At 50.3% G+C, this 21,953-nt stretch overlaps 2 protein-coding genes across 2 annotated transcripts; one reads left to right on the forward strand and one right to left on the reverse strand.

The window, feature by feature from the left end:
• The first annotated feature begins 93 nt into the window (after nucleotides 1-93).
• ANKRD54 (ankyrin repeat domain 54) lies at nucleotides 94-7,946 on the forward strand. The gene is made up of 8 exons (XM_026072573.1): nucleotides 94-121; nucleotides 495-542; nucleotides 3,096-3,189; nucleotides 3,731-3,802; nucleotides 4,206-4,253; nucleotides 4,377-4,501; nucleotides 5,408-5,515; nucleotides 6,172-7,946. Exons 2-8 carry the CDS (start codon nucleotides 522-524, stop codon nucleotides 6,244-6,246), a joined length of 543 nt encoding a protein of 180 aa, XP_025928358.1. The 5' UTR covers nucleotides 94-121; nucleotides 495-521; the 3' UTR covers nucleotides 6,247-7,946.
• Nucleotides 7,947-19,152: 11,206 nt separating this feature from the next.
• Nucleotides 19,153-21,036, reverse strand: GALR3 (galanin receptor 3). The gene is made up of 2 exons (XM_026072505.1): nucleotides 20,687-21,036; nucleotides 19,153-20,056 (listed from the first exon to the last, which is right to left on the reverse strand). The coding sequence occupies exons 1-2, from the start codon at nucleotides 21,034-21,036 to the stop codon at nucleotides 19,153-19,155; spliced, it is 1,254 nt and encodes a 417-aa protein (XP_025928290.1).
• Between the last annotated feature and the right edge of the window lie 917 nt (nucleotides 21,037-21,953).

A 21,953-nucleotide genomic window follows, 5' to 3' on the forward strand; every position in this document is an offset into this window, starting at 1 on the left:
CTTGGTTACTTGCACGTCCTATGGCAGCGGGAGGAGCCCGCGGGCAAGATCCCGGCGCGCCGCCTGCGCAGGGCCGCCCGCCTCCACCGCAGGCTGGGGCCTACGGGCAAGGAGAGCCACGGTGAGTGGAGGCGGCATGGCCCCGAGGGAGGCCCCGCGCTGGGGGCAGGAGGGCAGCCGAGCCGTGCTGTCCCTCAGGCCTCGGCGAGGGTAATGAGAGCGGGTTGGCTCGGCTGGGGCCGGTAACCGGAGCCTCGGAGGCAGGGAGCCTGTGCGAGGCCGGTAAAGCTTCGGGTTGCCTGTGCGTGGCCTCTGGCAGGAGGTGGGCTCTGCATGCTGAGGGGCTTGGGAAAGTACCCTCGCTCCCTGCAGTGGGAGGTCCTGCCAGCAGCGAGAGGGCCATGGCCAGCCTCAGGAGAAAGCAGGGATGTTTCAGTAGGGAAATGCTCCTCTTTCTTCTGTGCTTTCCAGTAATTGCCTTCTTTTCTCCCTAGCTCTGAAAAAACTGCGTGAAGCTGCCAATGGCAATGACTTGGACACAGGTGAGACTTCTGCCAGTCCTACTTCACATCTCATGCTGGAAGGGCAATTTTGTCCAGGATCTTTATTTTAGAAGAGGAGGAAAAAAATGCAGCTGGTTTTTAGAAATGGTGCTTTGGAAGCTGTAAATCTAGAAACTGCTTTTCTGAAGTCTTGTTCTGTTCTCTGAGCAGAGTGAGGCTGATTGTAACATTCACTTTTTCACTGTCTGGTTCATTGTGTTAGTTGTCTGATTGCCCTAAATCAGCACTCCACTTTTATTCCGGCTCTTCTGGTATATAACTTCTGCCCTACTGTAAGCAGCAAAAAAGTATTATTTTCGGAAGAAGAAAAAGTTATGGTTATACAAGCCGTATTTTGAGATAACGTGGCCCAGTAGGTCATAACAAGGATCAGCACTGGCCTCTTTGTCTGCCTCTCACACTGACTTCAGACAAGGCTTATAGCCTCTGTGAGACTCTGACTACCCTTTTACATTATAGATTGTTAGGTAGTTGGGTTCTGATACAAAGCATTCAGTGGCAAGATCGTCTTACAGTATTGGCCTCTTATGTTGTCCCTCTTAGGTTTTACTGTTCCTCAGTTTACTGGCCTAACTGTTCCTGCTGTGAAACGAATTGGGAAATGATTTGACTTGTAGAAACTCCTGATATATTAGGACAGTTGGGTTCTCTGTCATGCTTCACCCTCCAGCTAACCCTCCCTCTCTATGTTTCTACTGGGATATTGAAGGGACAAGAATAAGCAAGAGGAGTGAGAACACACAGTGCCAGCCATGCTGTCAAACACCTTGTTTTGTGAACTGACAGATCAGTCAGCTTTGAGCTCTGTCAGTACAGGAAGTACATGACATGGCATCAGTCACTGAGTCAAGAAGAAGACTGAAAAAATCATACTCTATGAGTTTTTTTGTTTCTATCAGTTTAGAGTTTAACACCTGTATGTGATACACAGATTCCCCTGTTAATAATCCTGCTGTGTTTTGTCTACTCAACAACTTGAAGAAGTATCTGATGATGAATTTATCATTCATCAACAAGTAAAAATCTTTGCTCTTTTGTGTGATGGCACCAAGTGTTCACTTGTAAGTTGGTGAGGGTGGGAGAAGTCCCATTGTTTCCTGCTGGTTTCAGGGAAGGACTAGGTCAAGCATTCCCCATTAATGATTCCGTCTGGTGGGACTATCAGTTTCTATCCCTGTCTTCTGTCTGGGGTGTCAAACATCCCCCTTTTAGCCACTTCCATCTTTTCAGATGTGACTTTCACTTCTGTACAACATTTTAAGATGATCCTTGCTGTAGGCATAGAGGAAGAAATTCAAATGTGACCATAATTCTAGCTCTGGAAACTCAGGAGAATGGTAACTTTCAGTTGTCTGAGCTATCTGGTATCTTTTCTCTAACACTGGCCAGCTCTGACTGCTACAGGATATGCTATAAAGATCTCAAAATATAGCAAATCTGTCAGTATTTTTAATAGCTACAAGAGGAGCTTTACTTTGCGCACTGATTACCATATGAGGAAAATCTCAAAACATCAGGAGCAATAGCCCTTACAGTTGCACTTGCACATGTTGCTGTAGATGCTACTCTTAGTTACTTAAAAGTCTTTTCAGACCTTACTAGTCTCTGCCGCCGTAGTATCCAGTACTGGAGAGTCATACTGCTTCCTCTGCCTTTGTGTGAGCAGGTTTTTCTTTCTTATCTGAGAAAGATAGACAGCTCTGATTACAAGCAGGGCTTGTGGTGGCATTGAAGAAGTAGCTAGGTGGAAGATCAGGGGGAACAAATGGGAGAAAATGATGATAGAGCTTCTAGACAGGACTGCTAGGGCTGTTCACTCGCTCATTTGAATACATCGTTCCCTATGGGTATGTTTGCACTGCTGTTTGCATGTCAGTGCACTCACCTGCCTGCTTCCCAATCAGTAGTCACCATTAGTATAGAGGAAAAAAAACAAACCTTGGGGTTTCAGATGAAACCAGGAAGTGGCATGTTCAAAACAGACAAGAGGAGGTGTTTGTTCTCACAGGATGGAGTTACACTGTGAAACTCCTCACCAGAGGTACACATTGATGTAAAAAGTTTACGCAGGCTCTCAGAAACTAACTGCACAAATACATGGAGAAAGCCTGTTGAGGGCTATTAAGTGCAGGATTTTAATTCTGACTGAAATGCAGGTGACTAAAGGCTGTGAGATACAGTCCCATATCCTTGCACTCTTCTTATGCGCTTCCATAGACATTTGCTGCTGATTGTCTTGGAGCCTGAATGCTTGGTTAGATAGATCTTCAGCCTCAGCCATTACAGCTTGTGTTTTATGGTAATGCATGTAAGCCAATGGGAACTGTAACAGGGTCCCACTGAGGGTGGAGAGCACATTGTCTAGGCTAGTTTTGCTCGGCCAGAATGCCTGCAGGAGCTGGCTCAATCTGAGTTACTTGACAGCTGGCAGAGTATGTATCTATGTGTGGATGAGTGGGAACATTACCCCTTCTAATCAGGTGCCCCTTCAACTTATGTGCTTTCTTCTCTTCCTTGGTGCTGTCAGTGCAGCAACTCTTGGAGGATGGAACTGACCCCTGTGCTGCAGACGACAAAGGCCGGACAGCCCTGCACTTTGCCTCCTGCAATGGCAAYGATCACATTGGTGAGTGGGGAGGGAGCGATCTGTGATCCGACTTCTCCACGGCAGAGATTTCAGACAAAATGCTTTATTTTGTTTCAGCACATGACAGTGCTATATTCCTTGTCTTCTGTGGTAAGGTTGTCAGCTGAATCCCAACTCTGGGACTTGTCAAGTCCTCTTGCTGAGGTGGGAGCAGCAGCAGCAGCTCCCAGCTCTAGGGCTGTACTGGTGTAGAAGGAAGGATGTCCTCAGTCCCAGTTCCTCCACTCAGGGATCCCAGTGGCAGTGGTACTTTTAGATATGTCCTTTAGATATGTCCTATTTTCTTCTGTATTTGCTGCCAAAACCTCAGTTCCCTGTCTGTGGGAGGAAGCTGTTAAGCTGAATAGAAGCATCCCTGGTGCAGCCTGCTGGCTGCCATGTAGACCTGTGGTGCAGTTGTGCACTGTCAAACAAGGCTTCTTACGCCACTGAGGAGTGGGTATCAGGGACTGTGGCATATGGGTCCTGACCTGCTGGACAAAGGGAAGGGACTGACATGGTTCCGTGTCATTGTTTCCAGTGCAATTGCTTCTGGACCACGGGGCTGACCCAAACCAGAGAGATGGACTGGGAAACACTCCCTTACATTTGGGTAAGTGCCATGTAGGTGAGCTTTGCATGCAGAAAGGTGAACACTGCCCTGCTGTTTTCTTCCTCTGCATCCTCCTCTCCCGTGCATCATAGTAGCCAATCCCCAGCTTTAAAGACTTAGGAGGGAGTCTTTGGATTTCATTAGCTTTACTCCTTGTGAAGGGTTAAGGGTCAGAGTTAGGGAAAATCCATTTCCCTCCCTCTGACAGCCCCAAGGAACAAGAGACATGTTCCAGAGAGAGTACCCAGGCTCCAGCCCACAGGGTTACCCTTAACAGTTGGGCTGTTCCTCTTTCCCATGACAAAGAGCCCTTTGGGAAGCGGCAACCTCCACATCTGAGCAGAAACTCCTTTGTTTTGGGCTAGCACCACTCTGAGTTGTGTCTTGTGTTTTCCCTCCCCAGCTGCCTGCACAAACCACGTTCCTGTCATCACCACGCTGCTGCGCGGAGGTAACACTTCCTCTTTAACAATTATGGCCTATTCCTTCCTGGCCCTGCCCCTGTTGATATTCCCCAGGGATGCTAAGTCTTTAGACAGACCTCACTTTCTGTCCTTACTTGTGCATTTCCCAGGGGCCAGAGTTGATGCCTTGGATCGAGCTGGCAGAACCCCGCTGCACCTGGCTAAATCAAAGCTTAACATCCTGCAGGAAGGACTCTCCCACAGCCTGGAGGCCGTACGCCTTGAAGTGAAACAGGTAAAAGAAACACTCACATGTTCTGGTAAGGTGGTGCAGCTGCTGGCAGTCTCCTGCACCCTTTAGGTCAAATAGCGTTTGGCAGCTGTTTTAAATACCTCTCTCTAGGCTCTTAGCTGCTTTGGGGAAAGCTTGACTTTTTCTTCTGTTTTCAGAGACCCTCCTTTTTCCAACCACTACCCTGAATTTTTGCAGGACCTCTCTTGGCTGTGGTAGGCCAAGGATGCATTGAATGTCTTACTTCTCAGGCTGTATGGACCACTGTTTCTTCAACCACTATGTAAGATAGATTGCTTGTGACAGACAGCTTGAGGGACTGCAGCATGAAGTTGTAGTTATGGCWTATGTGTTTCAGTAGGGGCACATGCTTCATGGGGCATTTCCAGCTGCTAAATCCCAGTGCAGGCTGCCCTGCTGTTTCTAATATGCGGGGACATGGGGGACAGGAGCAAGTTGCAGTGCTGCATCACAAATGCACATGGTGTGGGCCTCACTGTAGGAGCCATCCATCTGATTTTCACAGTGCAGAAGCAGATCCTGATGGAGTAGGAAGTCCTTGCTACTCACAATGAGAGAAGCTAGCTGACCATGAAGAAAAGCTTGGTGCTTTCAAGGCAATCCTAGAACTTGTGCTTCTCCAGCTGGGCTTATCTCTCTTACCCGTTCTTTGACCAGGCATAGGATCACAACTAGCCTGTCTGTGGCTGATCAACTCCTCTGGTGACTCACTGGGCTCTGCTGCTGCTGGTGGTACTGGCCAGTTGCTTTGCACATGTTCTTCTCTTGGGGTCACGTACTCTGCCACACCACGAGGCTGTGCTTGGCAGTTCAACTGCTTCTCCCGTAGAAACATTGCACCCTGGTACAACTGCCTGATGTTTGCCTCTTAATGCCTGTTTGTTTCAGATTATCCAGATGTTAAGGGAATACCTGGAACGTCTGGGGAGGCATGAGCAAAAGGAACAGCTGGATGACCTCTGCTCCAAGTTGCAGATGACCAGCACAAAAGAGCAGGTAGGCAGCACTGAGTTACTATGACTCACTTATTTGTGTTGTGGCTTTTGTATTCAGGAGAATTCAACTGCTTGATCAAGGTGACATTGAAGACAGAGTTACGGAGGATGTGTTCTTGCTCACATGGGCTAAAGCAGCCAAGTTATGTGATGACTTGTGGTACTCCTTTGGGAGGAAGCACCACTGTGGCTAGTATGCTCAGCAGAGAAGCTGGAGATCAAAGGGGCTGAGGGTCAGGCATTTTAAGGCCGGGAAGCAGCACAGACCCAGCGCTGCTTTGGAGTCTGGCCTGGTTTTTGCTACACAAGACTGGCCCTCAGAAACAGGCTTAGAGGAAGCAACCTTGATACCAGTGTTAAGTTCTGGATAGTGCAGCAACATGCTTCCATTTTAAGGACTGGCTAGATAGTGTGAGGTGGAGGTCAAGCATTGATGTCCTGAGGAAGCAGGGGAAGCTTCCTTTGCATTCAGACCAGGACCTGCTTGAGCAGGAGCCCTCCTACATGATTATACAATGAAGGGATCTTGTCCTAGTGTAAGCTTGTTGTGAGCACTACCAGTGATCCTGGTGCCTCTGCTACATGGCAGTTGATGTGGTGGTGGACAACTGCACAACTGCTTTCCCCTGCTAATGGCCAACTTTATTCTTCTGGCAGGTGGATGAGGTTACAGACCTCCTGGCCAGCTTCACGTCGCTCAGCCTGCAGATGCAGAAGATGGAGAAGAGGTAACAGGCTTCCAAGCCATCTCCCTGATCCGAAAGGAGAAGCCTTAGAGAGAAAAAGAGGAAGCTAAAGCCTGCTTCCTAGACTGCTGAATGAACGTTGCTGCCACTGGCCATTCCTGCCAGATCCACTCTTTGGGTGGTGCTCAGACTGTCCTGGTGGCTGCTGCCACAGCTGCCTCATGGGCTGGCAGTGAGCTTTGGACAATAGAGTGCTGCAGCTGAGACTTTTGAAAAAAAGAGTTGCTCCTCTTTTTATCAGATGGCGCTGAGTAGGATGCCCCTTCCAGAGGTACTCCACCTTCTCCTAAGCTCTTCAATTCAATGTAGGTGGTGGCTGGAGCCATGTGTGGTCACCAGTCCTGGCTAGTGCCCTCAGCAGCTGACCAGCATCACAGATCTGCTTGGAATAGGCTTCTTTTGCCACCATTGCAGTACAGAGTTGCACAGGGTGGGGAGTGGAAGCCTTGGACAACAGAAGGCTTTGTGCGGTGGGAATAACACACACTTAATGCTGTACTCTGGCAGCTGAGCAAACATACTGCCTTTAGAAACAAGGGCAGAGGCTTAATCCTAACCTTCCCCAGAGCCTACAGTCAGAGGGGAGAGAATTTATCTGGTTATGAATGGGGTACAAAGCTTTTAATCACTAGACTATCAGCTTCCACTGACCCCACTTTTTAAATCACTGCTGCAAGTTAGTGCTTAAATACTACAGTGAAATACTTGTGAGAAGTACCCAGGTAGACAGTTAGCAAATAATAGCTGCCCTGATGCAAGGATATGGTTTTGGGGGTGGCTTAATCCTAGTGCAGATTCAGGCAGACATCTACATCTTGCAGAGAACCCCACCATAACTGACTTTTCTGTTTCCCATTACTGGTGGTTTCAGGCAACAGGAGGTGTTATGTACTCAGCCATATTATTGGGCTGAGATGGAGATGGATTTATGGCTGCCATAGTGGCACCAAACCCAGAGCTGACACCCATGCAGTGTTTCTTGCTTGTCATGGAGATGGGCTGTACCAGGCTCTTAGGTTCAGCTTGGGGAAAGAGCTATGACCTCTGCTGGAAGCCTGAGGTGATGCAGCTGTGACGGATGCAGAGAATTGCCATTGCTACTCTCTTGCTTTTGCTCCACTGAGATCAGTAATGAAGATGTAGGCAGCTTAGTTTTGGAGCAGGGGTCCGTGCTATCTTGCAGGCAGGGCATAACTGGCAGCAGGATGACAAGAATATGCCTAGTAGCAATCTGAGTTCCCATCTGTGTACCACACTCAAATGATTTGGTGTGCTGATAGTGATACCCATCCCACAGCTTGGGAATTGTAGGTTTGGAGTGCCCATTCTTAGGATTCAGCTTAATCTTGTAACAGCCACAGTTCAGAGCGTTCTTCAGAGACCATCAGGTCAGTTAGCCTCATGTTGTCTAAAGACTGATCCTTTCCTTGTCCAGGAAAAGACTTAACTTGACCTCCATGTTCAAAGCTGAGATATCAGAAACATGCATGGCTTTAAATGGGCTGGTCCTTGGGGTGTTGGGAGGCCACTGTTGGGACTAACAATATTGTGGTTTGGCTGGAGCTGTCACTGTGAATACTGATGCTTCGTTATGRTGTGCTGGATGGGAAGGATACTGAGGGGGTGGGAGACAATCTGAYCTTTTTGTATTTTGAACTTCAATAAAATCCTGTCAGCCTTTTTGAACTCCTCAGCTCATTCCTTCTCCTTTACATATGTTCCAGGCCCCAGGCACAGCACCAAACTTGGTAACTGCTGCTCTCAAACCTGGTACTGAAATTAGAAATGACAATATCAAGTTGTTTGAATTCAAACACCAGTCTGTTTGCAGACTGAGGTACTTAGCTGCTGACTCACCTTCTGATCCCACTCTCACAGCCAAGAAATTCAAACTTTAACTCTAGTTAGTTGCTGTGAAACCATAAAAATAGAGGAAGGAGAATCTCAGCAGGGTTGCTTCAAGCTGGCAGAAGACATGTTTTGCAAAGAGGAGAGCACAGCCTTCCCAGTCTGTGCTCCAGCATAAATATGGAGGTAGTGGGGAGAAGGTGGCTAACTCTTGTATCTTGCCCATTGCCAAATAAAATGGCTGTGCTGTGAAGAAACAGCAAGGGGATGAGGTGCTGGGGAAAGACATCCCCTGGGCAGGACAGAGAATTTGCAGGATGGTCCCTATCTGAGGAGTAGGTGAACTCTGCGTCCAGCCTTTACTTGTCTTGCTTCTTCCCCTCTTCATGGCCTAGTGTTGGTGTCCATCTATGCCTGGCTGTCACTGCTTCTGCCCTCAACAGCTTTGTTGCTGAGGAGACCATTAAGGTACCCAAAGAGCAGGCTGCTGAGCTTCTCTTTATAGCYGTAGTTACCTCTGTTGCAGATGTTATCTGCAAACTTGATGCAGCTTGGAAGCTTTCCTCAAAACCAGGAATACACTTTAGCTGGGTTCAGAGCTAAGATTTTAGTCTGAACACACATGAAGTTGTTGTCCACAGCTCTTCAGGCTCTTGTTTTGTCTGTTGTTGGAGTTTTTCATAACTGCTCCTGTCTGCACACCTGGAATGGAAAGGTAGGGGTGCTTCAGCCAGCCGCAGGCACCCACCTTGCCTCTTTTGCAGCACTGCTGCCTCGGTGGGCGGTGAGCCAGAGCTGGGAATCACTTGAAGACTGGCACAAGGAACTGAGGCAAGCAAAGAGCAGGGTTGTAGGAAGCTTTTCTGCTACTTTAGTGATAGCACAAGATAAGACAGAGAATATGGGATCTGATTTTCACTGGGGGAAAAAATGCATCATGTAGGAATCACTGTAGTCAGTTCTGCTTTTCTGCCCTCAGGATTGGAGTACTGTGCTGTGGAGAGCCAGGCCACTTGTTTGACACTGTCCTGAGAAAAGTCTTGTGCTTTTTTGTGTCAGCTGGTCATGCTTGGACCACCCTGCCATGCTCAGCAGCTCTGTCTCAAAAAAGGTTGAGTGCTGGAGAAGGAAAGAGGGAAAGGAATGGTTACAAGGGGAGAAGGAGAGTGTGGCTTCACACTGTGCTGGAAGCTGTTCACTGGCACCATCTGGTTCTGCTGCTGCTCCTGGCCTAGAGTCTTTGGCCTCATCTCACAGCTCTTCCCCCGCACCTGCACCCTGGGCCACAGATTTCCCTGTGCAGCCCATAGCTATGAGGTTGGGGGCAGCTTTCCACACGTCCCAGAGGTGTCATCTGCAGTAATGAAGAAAGAAAACACTCAACAGCATTTTTCCCTCTGCTATTTATTTTGCCATTAAACTCAATACAGCCTCCTTATTTTCCTTGTGCTATGCTGTCAACTGCCACCTTCCTGGTCTGTCCACTGCGTGATGGTGCACATCCCCCTCCTTGGGGCCATGGTACTGGGCTGCCAGCACACTCTGGCAAACAGGACTTAACTCAAGGCTCGTGCTCCCCCATTACAGCCATCTGGTCTCTAAATGCACTCAGTTTCCCCACCTCCTCCAAAGCAGGACTCTACAGTGAGGCCCTGAAACCCCCATCACTGAACCTAACAGCAACCTCACTGGCCCTTCAGCTCCTGCCTAAAGGACCTGGACTGTAAGACACCACAACCTAAACCAGCCAGGTTGAGGAACGGCTCACCAAGCAAGTGAAGACTCAAAACCTGCTTGCATTTCACTGAGGATGCACAGCAGAAGCAACAGCCCTGTACAAAGCCTCATAATAAAGTTACATAGATGMTATTAAGCAAAAAGCCTTTCTCTGAAGAAGCTGCTCACCCATACAAGTGAATCCAAAATCCAAGCGGCAGTATGCATGAACGTCAAGAATATATTGCCTTTCACTCTTCAGCAATTGAAATAATTAAACTCCAGGGTATTGAGTCAACAACCTTTTGAGACAGCAGAACTCCATTAGTTCCTCCCCCTTTGCCTTTCCAGCAAACTCCAAATCTCTCACAGTAATTCTACTCTGTGCTGCCAAATAAGCCCCATGATGCATCTCCAGCAACCCTCCCACCCTTTTGTCTGCTTTCTCTGCTCATTCAGTAAGCAAGTCAGATTTCATCTTCCTCATGGAAAGGTACTGGCAGAAAAAGAATGCCTTCTTTCTGCACTGCACCCAGCCAGAGTGGGAGAGCAGCCCTGGGCTGCTCAGAGCCCACTGGGTGACTAGATGGAAGAGCTGTGAAATTTGATTAGGAAGCTGATAGAGGAGATATGGCAGATAGAATTTGTCTGGGTTTTTTTGAAAGCTTTGTGAGGGGAAGAGAGAGTTTTTAGTATAGGGTCATTAGAAGAATTAAAATAATCAGTTGGCAACCTGCTAAGTCCAGTCATGAATTAAGAACTAGAAGACAGAAAGCTAAAACCAAAAGCATTTAACCAGTTCTGTCTATAGCTAATTGTGCTGCACACCCAAATCATCCCTGTCACATCATTACTGCTCTGCCTGTGAGCTGGCAAGGTTGTCCTGACATGAGCTATGTGTTTGCAGTACAGTCTTGGCTGTTTGCAGAGTGTCTGTACAAAGTCCTGTTTTTTACATGAACACAAGAGAAAACCAGGCAGTGCTGAAGCCTGTTACTCCAGCAGGCTCTGTGCCCAGGAATTGGTGCCTCAGTTGTCCTCATAATGACTTTCCCTGGCTTTCTGTCTCCCATCCCCGTGTGTCTTCAGACAGGGAATTCCCTCAATAGGGCTGCCAGATTTGTATTCAGGATTTCCTGAAAAAAAATAAAAGAAATGCAAGAAGTCTGGTGTGCCAGGGAAGCAGGGGCATGCGCATGATCGTCTCTTAATATATAGATCTGACACCTCCCAGTAGCATCAGGCTCACTGTGCGTACACAGGGGAGATGCCTGTGTTTCCTATATGTCCAGCAACTGAGTGGGACTTAGCACAACTGCCCTCCATGGGCTGGCCAACATCTGGACTCCTCAGTCATTCATAGCCTTCAAAGCATGCTGAGGGAAGTTTCCAAATGGCAATGAGACAACAGAGAAGAGACCTGAAGCCCTCAGGGGTCTCAAGGCACAAGGTGAGCATCTTACTCCCCTAAGGCTAAACTCAAAGCAAACTGAGCAAATTAGAACTGCTCATAACCCAGGCTCATAACCCAGGCTGGATTTTAAATTATCTGCAGCCACTTGGGAGAAGAGCTGGGAATGCGGTGGGCAACCTGACAAATGGTACCAGGAGCAGCACAAAACTGGCAAAGCGAAGTGGCTCCGGAGAGGATAGGTGAGCCCAGCTTGCACTGAAGCCGGTGCTGGCTTGTTTCCTCTTTAGATAGCACCAGTGTCCCTCCTCTGCCAGCCTCAGAGGCCTGCCCCAAACACATGTCCTTCCCCTCCGCAAGGACCATCTGCAATCGCCCTAGTGCCCCAGTTGCAATAGTGATCTCTTCTTTGGTGACCAGCCTAAGTCTCTCAACAGATGGCTGTCCTCCCGCCTGCCCTGGCACAGTGGGTAGGAGGCTGGCCAGTACTTCACATCCCCCTCCACAGCCTGGCCCAAGAAGCTGTGGCTACCTCAGCCACACACGTATGGGGCAATGTTTCTCTCCTTCTGRAAGGAGGCATGTGGGGGCCCAGGAGACCCTGTGCCAGCCCCTGGAGAGATGAGGCTGGGAAATGCAGGGGTCTAACTCCCCTTCTAGGCAGCCTTTGCCCGCACGCCTGGGCCCTGATGTGGGGAAGGGGCTGGCCACTGCTGCCACTTTATCTCAGAGACTATTTAACCACTCCTTCCCTGCTTTCATGGCAAAGGTGGCAAGGCAGAGGAGCGTGGCAGAAGGTGCCAGAGCAGAGACTATGAGCGGGGCAGGGGCTGTGCTGCCTCCAGCATCTTTGTCTGAGATTGCACAAAACTTCACTTGCAGCAAGCAGGGAAGTTAAGAGACCTTGACCTGGATGGAGGGGGAAAGATTTAACTCAGTCTGATTAAAGCTTCAATTTAGCCTGGCTCAGGTGCTGGAGTGCTGGCAGAGTTTGGAGATGGGGGAGAAGCATCCCATGTGGAGCAGGAGGCCAAGAGAGGGTAGGAGACAGTGCAAGGAGGTCCAGTCCGCCTGTGGGCAGGGAGGGAGAGGGAACAGCTTGAGACTTCCAGATTTTCAGGTGCTTTTGGGGCATGCCCCAGTGGCCGAGCTGTTGGGATGCTCCCAGCCCAGCCAGCACCTGGAGCTGCAGTCCCAGTGCTGGGCAGAGGTGGCCGGAGCCAAGGAGGGAGGGAGCCTGCTGGGCACAGTCCGGCTAGAGCAGCCCTGCCTTCCACAACATGACCACTGCAACTTCCTTTGCTACAAGTCCCATTGCCACCATTACGTGACCGAGGACATCCATACATGATCCTAAAACAGCTGGAAAACACGTGTCTCCCAGCTTCTCCCTGTCTGGCTCATTGCTGCGCTCAGCCACTTTTCAGGTGTGGCAAACTGGCCTCTCCAGGGTTAAAGCAAAGCTCATCAGCCTGAGTGAGGACAAGTATAGGCAAGTAATCATTAATTAAGGCAAAAAGCTGTGAGCAGAGACTGCAGTATGCTAATCAGTCTGGAAGGGAGGCTGTGTTTATAGGAATGGTTGGAAAGCAGCAATCAAGCTTATTCAGCTTTAATTAAAGTCAGATCCATATCAAGGACATGACACCTTTTCTTTGCTTCTACCTTTGAGCTATTAAACCAGTTGGAGCTTGTACTCTGTTACTGGACAGACAGGAATTCCCTCCCAGCTCTGGCTGGCTCTGAGGCCGCCTGCCTCCCCCAGACCCAAGCCAGGTGCAGCATCTACCCTTCCTGCTTATGTGCCCCCCAAAATAGGGACTTTTAGTACTAGTCAGAGCTAAGGGAGGGGAGCTGGGGCTTGCAAACACCTGCCCTGCTAAATCCACCTTCCGTCACAAATTTTCTCCCTGCCCCTCTGCCCTGGTTTGGGCTTAGCCTGGCCATGCAGCAGTCTGTCCCAACCTGATTGTCGGTTTGGCTCCCCTCTGCTCCGCAAGCCCAGTGTGCCAATGCTGGAGGTTCAGCCAGGAAGGAACAGGATCACGGCTGAGACACAGCCTGACCTTGCACGGGCAAGAACAGGCAGCGTCGGGCCGAGCTATGTCACTGCTCGAGCCTCGATTCCCTTCTCCCTCTGTTGGTTTGAGCTCTGATGTGGGGCCTCGCCCAGAGAAACTATTGAGTTAGTCACATTACCTTGAGGATGCTTGTGGTTACTTGGGCTGGCCCCCAACCAGAGTCACATGCAAAGGGTGACTGCAGTGAGCTGCAGGCTTAGCAATCCCAAAGAAGGTGGGCAGAGCACACTGGAGGTGTTTCTAGAGGGAAYTGGCTTCAGAGGAGCTGCAGGGACCACGGAGGAAGGAACTACTGTGCCAAGGGAGCCAGAGAAATCAGAAACAGGGATAGGAGGCAAAGGAGACTCAAGGTGCAGAGAGCAACATCAAACACTCAAGTGGAAAGAACAGTAATGCCCAGTGCAACAATTCAACTGGCCTCAGTGTGGTGAAAGAGGTGTCTTTGCTGCTGAGCTCTAGTGGGCTGTGCAACAGCTTCAGCAGGGGTTATAAATACCATGTCGCTTGAGAATTTTAAAAGCAGGCAGGACAAAGCAGTAAGGGAAGATTTATGCAAGCTGAGGCAGGGGATAGGAAGAGAAGAGAAATAAGGGGGGGCTTGTGGCTCTGTGGCATTGCCCAGGACAGCTAACACGCACCRGAGCTCTGCAAGCCCTGTAGCTCCCCTCGCTGTCTGATTTCCCCCATCCCAGCCACACAGTGCCCACAACCTCGTCTTCAGCTTCAGAAGGAGTCTCTGGGCCGAGACAGCTGTGGCAGGTCATTAATTCTCCTTCCCTTCCAGGAGAGATCTGCAGATGGTTGCAATTGCTAAGGACCAGCCAGCAAACTGCATCCTCCACTGTTGGGGATGGGGCAGGTCAGCCAGAAGCTCCCAGGAGAGGGAAGGCGCCTCGGGGAGGCTCCCTTGGCTCGGCAAGGCCAGGGCTGGGGGCAGCAACTACTAGCTTCCCTGCGGCCGAAAAGTGTTGAAGGATAAGGATGGGGCATTTCCAACAGTGTCAGGCAGGACAGGAGTGTCGCAGCCCTGCTGGTAGGGAGCTGGAGTGGAGCGGGGCCAGGAGCCACAGAGACAGCTTCAGTCCCCTCCCTCCCTGAGATGCCAAAAATCTTAATTTTTTGACCACAACTGCTGGTTGCCTCTCTGAGGTCCCTCTGTGCACCGGTGGAAGCAAGGGCACTGTGGTTTCTGGATCCTGCACAAGGCTCAGGACACCACCAATGAGGACTGTGCTGCCTCCGATGATTCTGCATTTGCCGCAGGCTCACACTGGCAATCAGCTCCTGACAATCAGCAGGCTGTCAGCAAATTACCTATAGTGTGAGCCTGCATCTTGGAGGGGTTAACCTGCCGGCTGCACCTCTGGCTGCAGCATGCTTTGCAGACTTGCCGGTGTCAGCACTCCTATCTCCTAGTTGTTGTGCCTCGCTGTTTTAATTTAGCTGTAAAGCGAGCAGTATGATCCCTGCAGATTTCTAGCCTACGGGATCTGCCACAGCATCTGGTCCTTGTGTCTCTACTTGGAAAGTCAGCCTGTAGGTCTTTGCTGGGAAGAGTAACTCCATGCACACACCAGCTGGTGGCAGCTGTGGAGGGGAGGGTGAAGCCAACTGTTGTGAAAGGAGAGGTGATTGGCAAACATGTTCACTCTGAAACCTACTGCTGCCATGAAGGTCTGTAACCATTTTCCAGCTGAGCTCTTTAGTGTGACTGTCCAGAGTGTCCCACAATGTCATTGCTTTCACTAAACATTTTTTGCCAAGCTTCCTCTTTTCACCTGATACTAGGGCATTGTTGGTGCAGAAGTCTGCATCACGTTAGAAGTTACACATTCAAGAGCTGCACAGCACTATTTAAATGGCATGCACAATTAAGGAAAAGGAGGGCCATTGTGATCATAAAAAATTTAAAGTAAATGTTGACTTGGGACACTGGTAGGTTTATTGCTTTGTGGCTGAAGCATACTGCAGCATCCTGGACTGGCTGCAGGATTTTGGAGGAGGTTGCAGAGGAGCTTTCAGCAGCTTGAGCTCAGCACAACAGGTTTGAACAAGGGAGCTCATCTCTTACGGGAGCTCTGCCAACAGAAAGCCATCTCGGTGAGAATAAACTGTGGGCCTGACAATCTTTGCCACTCCTGGAGTAAAGCAAAGCCCCTGAGGGTGTCTCCTGGAAGCGTGATGCTAATGGAGGTTTCTCCCTCATCTCTCACCACAGAGGTCCTTCCATGACAGGTCCCCTTCCCTTCCTCAGGGTTTGCAAGGCCAGGCAAAAGCAGTCCCTTTTCCGCTTCATGGTCTCTTAGGTGACCTGCCTGTGTCTTTCCTAAGACTTCTTCCCAGGCTTGTCCCACAGTGTCACCAAAAGCTGGGTGAGCCATGGGAGGACAGCGTGTGGGCCTTGCCCTGCTTCTGGAGCGCCTGCTGGTATGGATGTTGCCAGAGTGTTTCTGACCCTGCCCTGGTTTTCCCATCTCCCTGGAAGTAGAGGGCAGATTTGGGGAGGGCTAGAAAGGCAGAAGGCAGTTGTCATCACGGTACATGCAGCAGATGGACTTTACATCCTGGGAAAGCAGAGTGCCCCTGCTCGATCCTCTTCTCCGCCCCACTCATGTCATGACTACATCTGGCCTGAAACACGCAATGCATCTTCCTCCCTCTGCAAGTTCTGCCAGCAGCGTCTTGTTTCGGGTGAGGAGGAGTGAAATGGGGAGGGAAGATTACTTTTATTCTCCCATGGCACTCATCTCCTGACTCTCCTGCAAGTTTTTGCCATAGGGGCCTCCCCTCTGCCGCCTGGTTGCCCACCTGGCCTGGACAGAAGGGGACAGCYCTTCTCCTCTGTCCTTGCTTTGTTGCCAGTCTGGTAGTTCCCTTTTCCCTGGGAACATTTTGTCTTCTGTTGGCTATAGCACTCTTCTCTTCCTGCCCTGTCCCTGTGGGTTCCTCAGCAGCCTCCCCCTACCCAGAAGGAGCTGGTTTTCAGCATTGATGGAGCTGTGTCATCAGCTGCGTGCTCAGGGCTCGGGTCTGCCAGGCACCATGGAAATGAAGTTATTGCAGTGATGCAAGTGCCGCCAGCTGCCTTCTTCAGTGTGCCCTCGTGACACAGCCCCGAGGCAGGGAGTTGCCTGGAGAAGGGGATGCTTGCTGCGCAGCTTGTTGCCTTCATTCCTAGGCTAATCAAAGGCCCCACTTGGAGGATGTTTTTCTGGGCTTCTCTGGCAAGCCAGTGATGCGAGAAATGCTGGCGAAAGCTGCCATGGGGCTGGGGCCCCATGAGGCTGAATGATGCTCACCTCAGCTCTGGAGCAGCGTGATACTTCTGGGCACATGTGTGGGGAAGAAGGCTCCTACCAAAATGTGGGTGCTCTGCCAGCACACTGCTTTCTGCCTCACTGATGCCTTCTTTTCTGCCCTCTGCTTCTTCCCCCTCACTTTACCCTGCCTTCTTCTCACCACTGTTTTCTGTCCTAGTGAATAACTCCCACCTTCTAATCTCCTTGTTGCCCAGCCCATACATTTATTGTGTATATTGCTACCCTCCCATCTGTTCTCTCACCATTTCTCCTTTTTCCCCTCTCTGCTTCTATGTCTCTCTCCATTTCTTATGACTATATATTGAACACTAGTGATGCTCTAGGATCCTTCTTCAAATCCTCAGCTTTGCTTCTTCCATTCCCTTCTGCAGTGTCTGCAAAATCAAATAAAACAAATGATATCCTGCTAGTGACTCAGGACCATCAGACTGGTCGGACAGCTCATACAGTCTCCATCGCCTCCAGCCCAAATAGGAGAGCTGCATGCCAGGCAGAGAGTGCAGCCAGGACACAGCAAATGCAACAGGCAGAGGAAAGTACAGGTGTTTATTCAGGTCAAGCAGGGGAGAAATTCCAGCACCTCCTGGTGAATGTGATCTCTTGTTCCCCCTGTCCCTGCAGCTCTTCCCATCCTTCCCACAGTCATGCTGGGGAATCGCTCGGCCCTGGTGTGAGGGTGTCGTTCGGCTGCTGTCACAACTAAATGCTTCTCCTCAGCTGCTCAGAGCATGGTGGGAGGGAAGGTGACAGTGGCCAGAGCAAGGGAAAGTTTTGCTGTGGCTGAAGGGCACTCACATGAGGAAGCAGTCCCTCCAGGTGGACATGGCTGTCATGGTAACCCCACAGAAGTGGCCATTTGGGAAGATGTCCCAACCCACTGAACAGTATTGGCCTTGTGCTCTCCTGGAAACGCTCTGTCAGGTAAAAAGGGGCACTGAAGAGATAAGATTAAACTATGTGTACATGAGTGTGATGGGGCTATTTCTTCTCCATGGGTATGAATCAGGACCATCTCACACCTTCCCCCTTGTCCCATTGCAACTGTCATCTGGCTCCCTAGCTCATTTCACAGCTGGGTTTTGCTGGGTACTTTCTTTTGCTTGGTGACAGCTGTCAATTCAATCACAATTGTCATTACATCATAGAAGAAAAAAATCTGGCCAAGCCAGTAAGCTGAAGACATGGGGCTAATATCACCAGATAGCATCACCACTCGGAGAACAAGTTCTTCAGCCCTGTGACAGATGCCACTCCACCAATGACAAGAGAAACTCTGTCATGGCTGGCTGTAGGGAAAGGAAACACCTGCTGACCCTGGAGCTCTTTGAGAGATGTGAAAACCAGGTAGCAACAAACCAGATGTGGTTCAGAGAAGGGCTGGTGAGAGAGAGGATTGCTGAGGAGAGAAGGAAGGGATGAAGCTCTGGGTAGCTTACCAAGATCAAAAGGGGAGGCAGCTATCCTTCAGGAATTTGAAATAAGTAAACAGAAAGTCAGCAGAGTGACGAGTCAGATGGAATAACATGGTAGAAGGAGGAGTTATGGAGTYAGTTTGTTTAGAATCAAGGATGACTATCAAGAAATAATTCTGAATAGCAAGAGGCACTAGGAAATGGGACAGTGTCCTGCAGGAAGTGCTTGCAAGAGTTAAAGCCGGGTGGAACAGAGCTCTAGGAAATGTCTCCTGCTTGGGCAGGGTGGAGGGAAGAGACTGGACTGATGATCTTTTCCACCTTGAACATCAGAGCATCCACAGGTACTGGGGGAGGGCACACAGAGGTGTCAGCACACACACCTTTCCATTCTTCACCTGCTGTGACATAAATCATTTGAATATGATTAGTGACTGCAGCATAATCAGTATAATCAAGCTATTGATACAAACGGGTGATTTCCTTGTACATGGGACAGTATTGCAGACAAGGCCCTCTCTGATCTGGATGCAGGGGCTAGGGAAGGRGAGAAGGTGGATTAGACCTGCCCCTGGATCATGGGAAAAGAAAGGTACAGGAGCAGGGAATGGTGTTTCATTGCATGGGCCTGGGCACAGCACCACAACCCTGCCAGGAAGAGAGGCTGCCAGCTACTGTATTCACACAGAGGTCTACGTGCACTCTTCCCACCCTTCCTACCCATGCTCTGAAGTGTCTTCCACAGCTTGGATTTCCTACCAGGATGTTTTCATTTTGGTTGCTTCCCTCCTGGAGTTTCAAGGTGCTACACAAAATTAGCAGGTTAGGAAGTTGGGAAGCGGAAGCCTTAAAACATGTTGGTAAGAACACCACCTAGATCACCTGGTGTCACATTAATGTGTCCCTCTGTTCTGCACTGTATGGGTGGATTGTGCCAATCCTAGATGAATGGTGTGGGCAAGTGAGTATTGGCAACAGGTTAACCGTTGCCTCAGGAGCTTTTGGTGGCTCTGCTGTGCCCATTCCCTACTGCCCCACATTTCTCTGCCCATTCGGGAATGGGGCAGTTACTCACATGCTGGATAACAGGTTTCTTCACTTTGCTCATCTGCAGTGAACAGTCACAAACTCTGGAGTTCTCCTTGGAGGGGTCACAGCCAGGGGGTGGCCAGCTCTTGCCAAACTTTCCTCCTCCAGCAGTCCCTTCTGAACAGAGACCACAGCATTTTGTAGCTGGTGAGTCCATGTTCTGGTGTAACTGGCACCTTCAGGGTCTCTCTTCAGTGGACTGGGACAGGACCTGGTATTCTCCTCTGCGACTTGGGTCACCTCAGTGTTGCCTCTATAGAAACCTCTGGTGCTGCTGGTGAAACCTTTGCCCACATTGACCACGTGGACTTTATTTCCAACTCTCTTCTTCTTTTTCCTATTCTTGTTCTGGAAGAATAGACAGGTGAAGACCTGCTTGAAACGCTTGCGGAAATGCTTGGAGATAAGGGCATAGACAATGGGGTTGAGACAGGAATTGGCATATGACAGGCAGTGGGAAGCCAGGCGACAGGCATAAGTGGCTTGGTTGAAGGGGAAGTGGCCAAACCAGAAGCACAGGATGACCAAGTGGTGGGGCAGCCAGCAGAGGCAGAACAGGATGGCCACTGCCACAATCATCTTGGTGACCTTACGCTTAGCCTTCCGGGCCTCTGAGATCCTCTCAAGGGGGTCTACGGAGGTCCACAGGAACTTGATGGTCCTGGCATATGCCAGGCTCACCACAGTCACAGGCATGAGGTACCCAAAGACAAATGTGAGGATGTCCAAAATCTTTCGGCGCTGGTTCTCCCAGATGGGGATGCAGATGGGCATCCCATGGTAATGGACAATCTGGTAGTAACTGAGGTAAGGCCCCGCGAAGAGCAGCGACAGTGACCAGATCACTATAATGGCCACTCCCGCGTTTCGGGAGGTGCGTAGATCCCGGGACTTCAGTGGATAGCGAATAGCCAGGTACCTGGTGGGGAGGGGAGGGAGAAGGAGAGAACAAACAAAATGGGTGGGTAAGTTACATCCCTGCCTTCCTGCCCCATGGAGCTGCCTTCTGAACATCCCTTACCATACAGCCACATCCCCCCCTTTCTCCACTGCTTAGGAGGGAGGATTATGTAGAATTCACATAGTGATTGGGGTCACTCCAATGGCGGGAGCAGGATCTCCCTCACCCTCTCTGCTGTTCTAGCTTGGGCAGCGCAAGCAGCATGCCTCCTGAATCAGGGAAGAAAAGGACAGGAGCAGGACCCAGACAGCACCTTGTCTCTCCTCTGACACATTGCTGCCATGGCGTTTGGTGCTCTTGGCTCTACCCAGCAGACACCAAGCCCCAGTGCATGCCTGCACTCCTCCTGTCAAAGTGAGGAAGGGAAAGGGCTGGGTAACCAGACTGCGAGCTTGACTAGGTGCTGAGAGAGGGCATGGGGAGTAAAAGATGAAGGCTAGTTCCACAGGCCCTACTTTTGGGGAGACCCTGTCTGCTTCTTATAGGGCACTGAACGGGATAAGGACTGTCCTTTCTCTTACACCTTAGTCAGGGGTGACAAACATATTGTCCTTGAGCTGAGGGACTCAAAGGTGAGGGGTCACTTGCCTGTCAACGGAGACCGCGGCCAAGGTGAAGCTGCTGGCATACATGGTCAGGTAGATCAGGAAATGCACAGCCTTGCAGGCAAAGGGCCCAAAGAGCCACCCATCCAGGGTATAAATGGTGGCCTGGAAGGGGACGCAGAAGATGATGAAGCATAGGTCGGCCATGGCCAGATTAAGGATGAAGAGATTGGTGGTGTTGTACTTCATTTGACCGTTATGCAGCAGCACGGCCAGCACCAGCCCATTCCCCACGGTGCCCAGAAGAAAGATGAGGGAGAAGATCACAGGCACAATAATCCCTGCAGCTCGCACCTCCAGGCTGTCAGAGGAGGCATTCCAGCCCTCCGGCATCTCCCCATCAGACAGCGCCAGCCTATGCGGGGAGAAAGAGAGAAACTGCACCTCTTCCAGGCCCAGATTGTGCATTGCTGTGGATGCACAGATGCCTTTCAGTGTTGACCACAGTCTCCACACTTGGCCCAGCATTGATCTGTCCTCCAGAGCCCTGGCCCTAGAACTGGTGCCTGATCCCTGGGTGCCTGTGTATCCTGCGCCTTCTGACAGCATTTGGAGGCTCTGCCTGCTCTCCACTTGGAATGTGGTGTTGGAAATATGTGCAGAGGGGGAACACAATCCAAGATCCACAGAGATTCACATAAAACCCTATTTGGTCATGGCAAATCCACAGATGGAGGGAGATGGGAGGTGACCAGTTGAGAGAGGTGTTTGGGAGATTAAGAGGATTGCAGAGGGGTGGCATTGAGCTGGACTCAAACCCTGCTCCACCGAGAGCAAATGGCAGTGAGGCTTTTGTCTGATGTCCACATTTCTCCCCAAGAGGTCAGCCTCTAATGAGCTGATTAAATGATGACATCAATATCCTCATGACATCACTGGCAAGAATACTGTTGGGATCAGTCAGCCCACATCTGCCTAGCTTGAGTGAGTTGAGACAAAACACCTTTTTCCTGCCTGGATTCATGTTTACACCATGGCATCTCCTCTGCTCCCAGCCTCTGAAGGACTCTCTGCCACACCACCTGACCTTTTCTACACTCCTTATAAAATCCCAAAGCCGCTAAACCTCTTGGGATTTCTCGTTTTGGCAAGTTTTAATCCCAGCTTGTGTTCAACAGGGCTCAGTGAGGGCTGCAAAGACGTAGGAAAGGTGGCTCTTGTGGGCTGCAAGCAGTTCTGGTACCTTCAACCTCCACCGTGTCAGCCGCTGGGGCAGTGCCACCTGCGGTAGCAGGGACATGATGCATACT

This window comes from Apteryx rowi, unplaced genomic scaffold (assembly GCF_003343035.1).
Source record: "Apteryx rowi isolate R43461 unplaced genomic scaffold, aptRow1 scaffold_343, whole genome shotgun sequence".
NCBI lineage: Eukaryota > Metazoa > Chordata > Aves > Apterygiformes > Apterygidae > Apteryx > Apteryx rowi.

Bases quoted from the DNA above. Each gene is read 5' to 3' on its own strand.
- GALR3 (XM_026072505.1), bottom strand. From the start codon at position 21,036: ATGCCGGAGGGCTGGAATGCCTCCTCTGACAGCCTGGAGGTGCGAGCT. The intron at 20,057-20,686 runs GCAAGTGACCCC...CCTCCCCACCAG, and splicing joins GCCGCGGTCTCCGTTGACAG to GTACCTGGCTATTCGCTATC.